Here is an 11749-nt window from a genome sequence, read left to right on the forward strand (position 1 = left end):
TACAGCCAACCATCTTTGACTTTTCACCACCTTTCTGTACTCTCTCGAGTGCAACAGTGCTTACACTCGCCGTCACCGCCCGTCCATGCTGGATGGAGGAAAATGGAACTAACCATTATTTGTTAGCAATGATATCGTACAAATTATTTTACGATACATTTTCTAATACATGTTTTAAAATATCATATATTTTATTAAATAATACTATTTTTAAAATATTTTAATAATAATTTTTTTATATATTTTATAAATACGCTCTATATATTAATTAATAATTTAAAATTTTTACTTAAAATTATTATTTTTTAACTATTTTTTTCTCAACCTAATTATCTATTAGTAGTTATTGAAAATATTTTAAAAATAAAATATTATTTTAAAAATAAATAATGACAGATCCAAATTTTTTTAAAAAAGAGAGAAATTTACAATAACTAAAAATGAAACTTTATAATTTTGACTATTGAAGACCACTTTTAAACTAATTAATAAAAAAATTAGCTAAAAACTAGCATTTAGCTAGGCGAATTACAGTGCCCTCATTATCATTTATTTTTCGCATTTCCGGCTTTACACATCAAATTTTATTACTGCCATTAGTTCTAGTACTTTCGAAATTATACGATCCGTGATCTAGTTAGCTAGGTAGTACTGTTTGTCAACTTGCCTGTACCTGACAAGGACCAAAATTCCCGTCCGTATTTCACGGCAGCATCTGCAGTCTGGATCTGGTCTTTCGATATTGTGATGATACCAAACATGGTTCCGTGAATCCAACCATGCATGTTCTTAATTTGTCAGTTGCCGGAAAAATTCATACTGCTAAATGGCAACATTTCTTTTACTTTTGTGTTTTTCTATTGGGAAATGCTATATCTCCCGCTGGATATTAGTGTATTTTTTATGTGTTTTTTTTTTAAATTATTTTTTATATAGATTTTTTAATAATTTTAAATATTTTTAAAAAATAAAAAAATTCAAAATATTATTAAAAAATACTTTTTTAATCACGAAGTAAAATAAAAAAATTATAAAATAATTTTTTTATTTTACTTCGTGATTAAGAAAGTATATTTTAATGAATTTTTTTTTTACTTTCTAATTAAAGAAGTATTTTTAATGATGTTCTAAATTTATTTTATTTTTTTAAAAATATTTTTTATAATTTTTTATTTTACTTCATGATTAAAAAAGTATTTTTTAATATATATTTTTTTACTTTCTGATTAAGAAAATATTTTTTGAATGATGTTTTAAATTTATTTTATTTTTTTAAAATATTTTAAAATAATAAAAGATCTATATAAAAAATTACTTAAATAAAACACATGTAAAATAACATTACACCCCAGCGGAGCCCCAACGGGGGCTGTAGCATCACCCTTTTCTATTTATCAACTTAATTCGATTGATCACTCGTTTGTTTGTTTCCTAGAAGCAATCTTTTCATTCTTTTCATGCCAGCATACCTGTCATTTAGATCTAAGGGCACCCACAGACCAGACATGCCGGTCTCACTTCAACATTCAAACTAACCGGCCGCCATGTTTCTTCTTTGGGTTGAATTCAGTAACCTTTTTAGGCAATGTGAGAAATGATTCCCGCTTCTCATCCCAAGATACGAGAGTGTATATATATATATATATATATGATTTAAGCGTTTAGCATAGTTTAAAGAAGAATTAGAGTTTGGCAATTAGACACAATTGTTAGCCAATCTCTCACCTAACCCACGAGGGGACTAATTTTTTAGTTAAAACTTTTTGACTTGCGGTAAACACTTTGCACCTTAAACTCAACTTAATTCACCAGATTAGAATCCTAGTTTATATATTAAAACATAACATTAATTTTATAAGCAATATTAACTTGCACTTTAAACTAACCACTTTAGCTAAAAAGATGTGTTAATCCCTGCAAGGATGTTTTTATATAAGCCATTTACACCTACTATCTAGCAACCAAGTCAATTCAGAAAAAAAGTAACGTACGGAGTACTTTGCAATTAGAGAATAATTACCAAATTAAAGACTATTTTTCTTCTCTCAAATATTTTCTTAATTTTGATTTGCTGTTGGATCAAGTAGTCCAATGAAACAATAAAAGAAAAGGAATAAACAAATGGAAAAATCTCAAAGAATCTCTTTTCTTCCTTGGATATATATATAGCTTCCTAAGTAAATTTATTGTTTTCAGTTAATTTGATCCACCAGTTTCTTTGTAGTTCGATTTTCTCTCCAGCCCTAAACCATGCCAAGAATGCAGAGTGCAGAAAGCTTACCAAGACCTCGGATCTTTCTGATCTCAACTCGAAATGGGTGTGTTGATTTGAAGTGAGAATAAAAATAAAAGTAGTAATTCTAATCATCATTTTAATTTTCACCATTTTATTATATAGTATTAAATGATTAAAAATTATTTATTATAAATTATGAGAGGATGAGAAAAAGAAAATTATCAGTAAATTTACTTATTTTTTTAAAAGAAGATCAATCATAAGCAAAACAAGAGTCATCTATATAATATTCCCATATAATAAGTAAAGTAACAACAAAGAAACTATGCAGTAAAAACCAACCATCCGAACATGGCCTTCCCAAGTTATGAACAGATCAACCCCATGAGCCACGACATGACTACCCTACAAGTGCCGGGTCTCCCCAAAACAAAGAAACAAAGAAAAAAAGAAACAAAGAAACATGATGTTACTTAGGGATATATATATCTATCCTGGAAAATATCACACGACTTTCCACGATTCTAAGGTGGGAAAGCTCGGAAAAGTGTCAAAATCTAACCCTCCAACACCGCTGCCATCAGCTAAAGCCATATTCGATCCAAAGGAGAGTGGGCCAGTCCCAGAAACCCCAGAACTCACGGCTCCAGCAGCTGACTTGGGTCGTACTGTCTGCTGCTGCTGCTGCTGGTCCAGCAGAAACGCCGATGTATCGAGGGTCGGCAAGCATCCCGCCCCTGGAATACGGCCCCCGGGTCTCTGGGGCTCCGGCTTCAGGATCGGTACGACAGGCACATGCGAGTTACCGAGTCTCACGCCGGTCACCTGTTGTACCATGTGGCGGAAGTTGGCCGCATCTGCCGCGATGAAGGTCGTCTGGGACTTCTTCGAAGCACGCGACTTCCGTTTGGAAATTTTGCCACCTGCCGTGGCGATCGTGTTACGCTGGCGTTTCTGGGTGGCGGTATCTGGTTCGGAGCCTCCGGAGAGACCCGAAACGGTTGGTGTGGTTGGCGCTGTGTCGGGATTTACGGGATTGAAAAAGGGAGAGATGGTGTCGGTGGGCAGAAAGTCGAGGTTGCCCTCGGTGAGCGATTTCTCGAGAGCCCTGGTGAGGCTCTCGGTGTCTAGAGCAAAAGCTTCGGAGATCAAGGAGTCCGCAAAGGCAGAACGGAAGGTCCAAGGTTGGACATTTGCCAAATTCTCTGACGACGCCATAACTAATAGTCACTGTATTTCTTGGGCCACCGGCGTATTTTATCCTTTTTTTTTCACTCTCAAAGACAAGGCTCTAAGAACATTCAAAATGATTTTCCAAAATATCCGACTCTCCGGCGAACAGGGTAGTTTTGGTGGTGACCAGATGTTCTCGCCGGGATGGGTTGGGGACTGTGAGAGGGAAGGAAATTAAGAGGAAAGAAAAGGAGAGTGGGGATGGTATAAATAGGGCAGTGAGGGGGTGAGAAACCGCGTTGTTTCGTGAGGGACACGCGTCAGCTTTTGCGACACAGAGCGGTAAACCATGTACTTGGGCTAACTACTAACTAGCTAAGCTAAGCTAAGCTAAGCTAACAGCGGTAAACCATTTTAATAGCATTGCTATACTACTTTTTTTTTTAAATTTAAAATTTAAAATTTATTTTTTTCAAAAAAATTCAACTCTTCTATTTATTATTCATTATTAAATATTTGATAAAAAAAAATTTTAAAAATATAACATATAGAGATTATATAAACAGTAAAAAACTGTATAAATTTTTTCAAATCTTAAATACAAAGTTTTATATGGTATTTATTATTTATTATATTATTATTATTATTTACTATTATTTAATATTTTACCATTAATTTTTTATTACTTTTTTATAACTATTCACATAATACCTAAGAATACCTTACTATTTAAATGCAATTTTAAACAGGTAAATCTTTCATAAATATTTTGTAAACAATTATTTTTATTTTCTATTATGTTACGTACAGTTATTTTTATATATTTTTTACACATTCTATTGATTTGATTGATTAAAATAATTATTTTTTATAAAAAAAAAGTAACCCAATCATATTAGTGGAATGTGCAATAAGTAAACAAAAGTGATTGCATGTATAATTTTTGTTAAGAAAAAAATAAAATTTTCACATTTTTTTCTAATAGAATCTATTTTCTTATAAAATACCTACGTGGAATTCGTATATTTTAAACTTGTATATTATTCAGTATAAATTCATTCTACTTTCAACTCCATCCTAGTTATTTTTTTCAGGTCAACTACGTCCTAGTTATTAAAATATTCTTCAATTTTTATTTATTGTTAAAAATATATACATTTTTAAATCGGTATGAAAAATAAACTAACTTGAATTTGATAAGTTAACTGTTAAGCACGTTAAAAATATATCTTTCATATTATATATATATATATATATATATATCAATTGTCATGTTTTCACTCTTTTAAAAATAAAATAGAGGGGTTTATAAAGAGGATCACGTAAAATTATTTTATAAATTTATTTAGTTTAATGTAGTATATCATATTTTAAATTTTTATCATTAAACAATATTATGTAACTTATTACTTTTTTATAAATTTAATATTCTCTTCCTCTATATATATATATATATATCCGTCAAAATCAATATATATGTTTGATGGTTTGAAGCGGATAATCCATTAATAATCCGAATGTGCCGTTTACATTTAGGTCTTGACTTTGGAAAGGTTTTTGTCAGTCACGGGTAGTAAGCACTGTTGATATCATGTAGTTATTATCATTGCTATATTATTATTTGGGACCATTTGTTATGAATTCAAAATCTACCGTAATTTATTTTATTTTATTATTATAATTTTATCAAATTTTTATATAAAATATAATAAATAATTTAATTTTTTTAATTTTTAAATTAAATTTTTTAAATTCTAACACAAAATATAATAAATAATTTAATTTTTATTTTACTATTCACAAATCATCTCAACTCATCTCTGATTTCAAACTCCTCTTAACTGTTTTATTATAAATAATCTTATCCCATCATGCACTGCTGATTGCATAATGCTACCGATCGAGTGTAAGGCTCCATTTTTGTTGTGCATTTTTTACTTTATAAAAGAAAGTTGAAAATTTAATTTTTTTTTTTTTTTTATGAAATCTATATTTCTACAAAAAGATTTATACAAGATTTATATATTTAAGATTTTTAAAAAATAAATCTAGCTTATGCCTAAGATTTTATAGTACTCATAATATAAAAGATACATAATACATCTACTTTCCTAAAACATAATTCAATTAAATAATTAAAAAAGAATATATATTTTTTATAAGGATTGAAGGGTGGGGTTTGAACTCAATTTTCTATTTAAAAAATCGAATCATATGTTATCAGACCATTATATTTTTATTAAAAAAAAAAAAAAGCAAATTACCCAATTAATACTTCGTAGTCTCATCTTAAAATAGTGATGCCACCCACATTAATCATCGTCCAAACCGACCAAAGGCAACAACCAAATGTAGTTAGGTAATAGTTTCTGTCGACATGCCTCCTCTTCCTCATGATACGTCCCTCATTAATTTTCAGGTAACCTCATTCAAAAATAGTCTATATGTGCCAATTTCTATTCCTTTTATTTTTGCATTTCTATGCACAGTTTTGGTTTTTTTCTCAAACTAATTATATAAAAAAATTATTTATTTGTAACCAATTAATTATAATAAAATTATTATTTATAATTATAATTAGTTATAAATAATATTTTGATTGTAATAAATTAATCACAAAAATTTGTTTTTCTTATAGTGATATATATATATATATATATATGAAAAATTCTATTCCTAAGTCCACCACACATCATCCTTTTTATGATTTCTTTAATTTTATTCTCTTACCAAATGTGTGGTATATGAATTATAAGTAGAATAATTCAATTATTTTAAGAATAATAAAACCAAAAAAAACTTTAAAATTATTTTAAAAAAATAAAAAAAATTTTAGTGTGTGGTGTATGGACTTATGAATAACAATGCTATATATATATATATATATATATATAAAGTGCCTCTTCTTTCACATTTTTTGGCTTCCGACAAAGCGAACGGCCACCTGGATTGTGGGAACTTTCTATTCTTCTTAGGATGTTTTGCCGTATCTAAACAAAGTTGGTTCGTTCGTCTCCTCGTAGTCGGCCATTAGTGAGAAGGATAGTAAATTTAGAAGCAGGTGGTGGATTGATGATAATCAGACGGTTGTTGAGAATACATGATATATTATCCAAGGTTCATATTAAATTAAGAGCATGTATACATTCTGCCCTAATGAGCATTACAATATTTAATGTTTTGTAACAGTTGATAACAACATTTTGTAAGTTGGATCGCATGAGTTGACTCATGACTTGACCGAGTCAACTCTATTTATAAACTTATCGTTCTATTGAGTATAATTTGGTCAAGCCTCATTCACACATGCATCCAAGTTAACTTATTTTATGTTCTTTCCTTTGTTTTTTTTTTCCACAAAACGATTCCAAATAACTGTTACGTCTCGGTGTGGATAGTGTAATTAATCTAGAGATATCATAAAATATCTTTTAAAAAAATATCAATAGTCTCTAGTTATTTAATGTCTTATTGTGAAATGATAATTAAAAGATTTATAAATATTATTGGAATGTATAAAATATATCATGCTTATTGTGTTTTCTAGACCCAGTCTAAGGTGAGAGGTATCGTCAGAAAGGAAGAAAAAGAGAGAGAATGAGGGGACAAAAAGTTAAGGGAGGACAGAGTGTCAGGAGGAAAAATAAGAGATGTGACATAAAAGAGAGAATATGAGACATAGAGGGAGAAAATGAAAAGATAAAAAGGGAGGGAGTCAGACGACTTGGGAGACTTTTCGGCCAGGGACGAGATCTCCACCAGAAAATAGACTTATGATATTTATTGTATAATGAGGATGATAAACTATGAGAGATTGTAAAATAAATATATTATGGGTAATTCTATGCATCAGCCTACACACTTCACACACCATGCATTTAATTTTTTTTTTTTTAAACCTCAATACACTAAGTGTATTGAGTGTGTGATAAATAGTAGGCTGATGCAAATATTTTTTCATATATTATAGTAGATTTTTTCCCTCAAACGACCTGATGTAGGCAATATGCGAACCACGTAAATCTATGTGTTTATCTCTATTTACTTTTCTTGTATTTATTTTTTGTTTACTATTATGGATGAACGCATAAACACTGTATAATCGCACCAGATCATTATCGGGGGCTCCATACAATACTGATCGAGGCCTAAATTGTCACAGCAGGTCGTGAATGAATTTTTTTTATTTTTGATCTTTTGTATTATTTTTAAGCGTTAACAATTATTTTATTTTTAAAGTGAGTTGAAAAAGAATATTAATGGCACATATGAAAATGTTTTTTTTTTAGCAGACATGAAAAGGTTTTAATTGAAGAGGGCAGAAATGAAAATTTGTAGGGAAATCTATCCAATCAAAGAGGAAGAACGATGGTCCATCAGGATAAGGCTCACACAATATTCTAGAAGGAAAATAGTTATTGTTTAAAAAAAAAAAATTTTGAGATAAATTAAAAAGAAAAAAATAAGAATACGCAAGCAGTGATACAAGGGGATGACGTGGCATGACGAAGAGGTGACGCGGACTGATGTGGGCTTCTTTGTTTTTAATTAATTTAAAAAAATACGGATAGGCTCTGAGATGACTGCTGATGCTTACACCGAAAGCTGTGTGGCTCCACTCGACTCAGCTATACTGTCTCAGCCTTTTTGGCTCTGCTGCTCCTCAGGGCTCCGTTATAAAGTCGTAACGGCGTTTACTGCTACAACCCTGAGAGAGAGAGAGAGAGAGAGACTTGCCGATTGCCGATCATCGTGATTCGTGATCCGTGAAGGCTGAAACATAAGATTAGAAAATTATTATTATTAATTTGTGAAGAGAAAATTATCAAATTATATTCTATCGATGAATGTTTTTGCAGTCAGTTGAAATTATTTTAATAATTAAAAAAAAAAACATAAAGAGATAAACCTATACAATCATTGCAATGCGAGCAGGCGGCATTACTGCCCCGGCGGCGACTTTGGTACGGCTTATCGAAAGTCATTTCGGTCCAGTCATCCTCATATATTAACGCCACGTAGTACGTACGGGACATGTATTTTTAATTTATTTTTGTTTGTTTGTAACATGTCAATTGTTGTTGGCAGACTGAGGTTTGATATTTGTTTGTTAATTTACTTCCTAAATCAAAATTCATGAGTGCGTGACTGTCTGTCTGTCTTGCCCCATCTCTTCAATTCAATTCCCGATAGCTAAAAGCTTAACATGCCAACCGTCCATTTCTGTATTGCATGCCACAATTTGGATGAGATTCCCTCAGCCTTTTATGTCCAATCATGTTTACCCACAACGATGATTGGAAAGGTTGTCCAATTCTCTTTTGTATTTTTTGTTTGTATTATTTTCTGTAATAAAATCGTATAAATCATGTATTATTTTCTTTCATATCTGTCGACAGTTGATTGCTTTAGTTTTTTTTTTTTACTCTTTTTTTTTTAATTTTAAAAAAACGATACTTCAATTTTATTAATAATCTTATTTTTTATAAAAAAAAATCGTAATTATAACTAAACACCCGAGATTACAAATAAATACAAAGAAAAAAATTCATGTATAAAAAATTAAAAAATCTAACCATAAACGAAGAAAATCAATAAATTACAAACCAAATAAAATCAACAATCTTAAAAAACCAATCTACCAAAAATTATATATATAAAAAAATAACAATTTTAAATAAGAAAAATCAATTCCGTCAAAAGGACTCTATGTAGCCCCACTCTTATTGTTGGGTGTACTATCTAGCATTTTTTTTATATTTTTAAAAAATAAAAAAATAAATTAATAAATTTAAAATCATTTTATTAATTATTAAATAAAATATATATATATATATATATATATATATATAAACAGTCAACTAGAACGGTAAGAATTGAGAGGCAGACTATCTTTACTCTTATCCTGTATAGTGACGAGCGAAGAACGGAGAAGGGTGGGGGTTGACCAAACACCAATGGACAGACAACACGAGTCATTCTCAGAATTTAATGTTGCCGGTGGCCGTGGCATTCTATCAACTGCAAAAATAAAGGAAAGAAAGACGACAACTAAGCGATCAACTTTAACTTTTGGATAATGCTAGGCTGCATACTTGATATGCACAAATAATTTTTTTAATCTTTTAAGTATTTTTTAAAATATTTTTAATCATTAAAAAAATATAAATTCATGTGTTAAGTCGAGTTTGGATGTTGAATTGAGTTGAGTTAAAATAATAAAATATTATTATAATATTATTTTTTAATATTATTATTATTTTAGAATTTAAAAAAGTTGAAATATTTATTATATTTAATATTAAAATTTGAAAAAATTATAATGATGAGTTGAAATGAGTTGAGAGGAGTTGAGAAACCAATGGGACAATAATCTAAAATGTTCATATAAGTTTAAGAAATATAATTTTTTTCTTAATAAATATTAAAATTAATTGGTAAAAATGCAAAGAATTCAAGGTAAAATAGATATGTGGCGAGGAAGTCAGAGAGGTAAATAACGAAGAGTTAATAGTTGCAATAAGATAAATAATATTTTTTTTTATGAAAAAAAGTAATAATAGAAAAGTTCAACTAGAAAGCCAAAGAAACAGATAAAGACAATAATAAAAATTAAAATATAACGAAATGTATTTTTCGCATGTGAATAATTGAATTGGTTTAAAAAAAAACTATGAAAAATAAAATGAAATAATGATGTTGACGCTTCAAAAACTATATAAATAATATATATATATTATTAATTGGTTTCCGTGTGAAATGATTTTTGATCTGCGGGATAAATAAAGCAGTTAATCACTTTTTTTTTTGGATCGAGTAGTGAATCATAAGAATGATATGGAAAACGTTTTTTTTTTTTTTTCTTTTTTCAAGATTTTGGGTAAGTATATGGAGAAGTTTCAAATGTTCAGACTCATATCAATAAAAAGAAATTAGTGAAATCATGCAAATGAAGAACTTTCAAAGCTGCTCCTCAAAAGGAAACCATCGCAAACGCAACAAGTAATTAACCCCAAATATTTCAAGTCAATGCTCACAATCATGAGATCACCAAATAAACCCATTGGCTCAGCCCCTAGTTAACTCAAAAAACCGCCCTAATGTACAATTGACATACTCACAAGTCTTTGGATTTGTTTTTGGGTATAAATCACGTTAAACTGAAGTGTTTGGATATTGAATTGAATTGAATTAATTTGAGTTTTTTTTTTTTTTATAAATAATAGTGAGTTAAGATAGTAGAATGAGTTTTATGAGACTCACTTAAGATGAGTTTCGATGTGTTTAGACGTATTTATGGAAATTTAAAAAAAGTTGTAAATCTCACGTATAAAAAGGTGTTGAGTTGAAAAAAGTTGTGAATCACATGTGTAAAGAGATTTTGAGTTGAAATGAGTTTAATGATTTGAGAATTTGATATTTGGATGTTAGAAGAGGTCTAAATCTGAATAAAGTTAGGTCAAGGAACCAAACGCAGCCTAACTCATCACATTCTTTTCAAAAATTGGACAAATATGAGATCTACTTCTACATGTTTTTTTTTAATAAGAAAGTTTGTGAGTTTTGCACAATCTAGAACTGCAAATATGCTTATCTCTTTCATTTTAGGACTCAAAACTATTAATTTTGTTTTGAACCAAATAAAAGATGGGAGATATAGAAGCACTACTACTTGGCGTCACAAGGAAGCTTTTGCTTTCACATGCAATATTAATAATACTAGGTTAGTAATTAATTTATTAGTTCAGAAGTGTAATTTTAACTCATCTCCTTTGGCATCTTTAACTATATATTGTGAACATCAAGATCATGCATGTGGTTCCTTGTTTTTAGCTTTAATATCCCGAAAGAAAGACAAGATTGGAAAAGAAACTAAAAGTGCAAAATATTCTGGATTAAAAGTAGTTGATGCCAAAGGGAGAAAGAACATTGGATTGGATTTGCTTGCGTTCTACACAAGAAAAGTATATCTTAGATTCTTACGAAGATATTAAAAAAATCGATGAACACGTACGGGGGAGATCATAAAGAAAAAGAAAAAGAGGAAGTCACCGATCGCATGCGCTCATTTCATTTCATTTCCTTTCTTTTAAATTATTTCTGGAAAATGGGGTCCTGCTTGTCTTCTCTTTTACCTGCAAAAGTCCCCTCATAGTCCCTTCAGAGCATATGTTAAAAGGAGTAAATCTCCAGGATATGCGTTTGAAAGTGAATTCTTGGGACAGAAACTAAGATACACATAAACTGTTCCAGTTGTAATTAAAACTTTTTTTTTTTTTTTTTGTGTACAAATTTATTTAACCAAACTCATGGTTGTTAAGCTACATATCATTCAACATC

The 11749-nt window shown here is 29.7% G+C and overlaps 1 protein-coding gene across 1 annotated transcript; it reads right to left on the reverse strand.

Moving 5' to 3' along the window:
• Positions 1–2496: 2496 nt before the first annotated feature.
• LOC109019004 (calmodulin-binding protein 25-like) lies at positions 2497–3645 on the reverse strand. Its single transcript, XM_019001215.2, has one exon. The coding sequence runs from the start codon at positions 3452–3454 to the stop codon at positions 2741–2743; it is 714 nt and encodes a 237-aa protein (XP_018856760.1). The 5' UTR covers positions 3455–3645; the 3' UTR covers positions 2497–2740.
• Between the last annotated feature and the right edge of the window lie 8104 nt (positions 3646–11749).

The sequence above is a fragment of the Juglans regia genome, chromosome 4, assembly GCF_001411555.2.
Source record: "Juglans regia cultivar Chandler chromosome 4, Walnut 2.0, whole genome shotgun sequence".
Taxonomy (NCBI): domain Eukaryota; kingdom Viridiplantae; phylum Streptophyta; class Magnoliopsida; order Fagales; family Juglandaceae; genus Juglans; species Juglans regia.

What these genes read in the sequence shown, in the direction of transcription:
- LOC109019004 (XM_019001215.2), bottom strand. Translation starts at nt 3,454, where the DNA reads ATGGCGTCGTCAGAGAATTTGGCAAATGTCCAACCTTGGACCTTCCGT.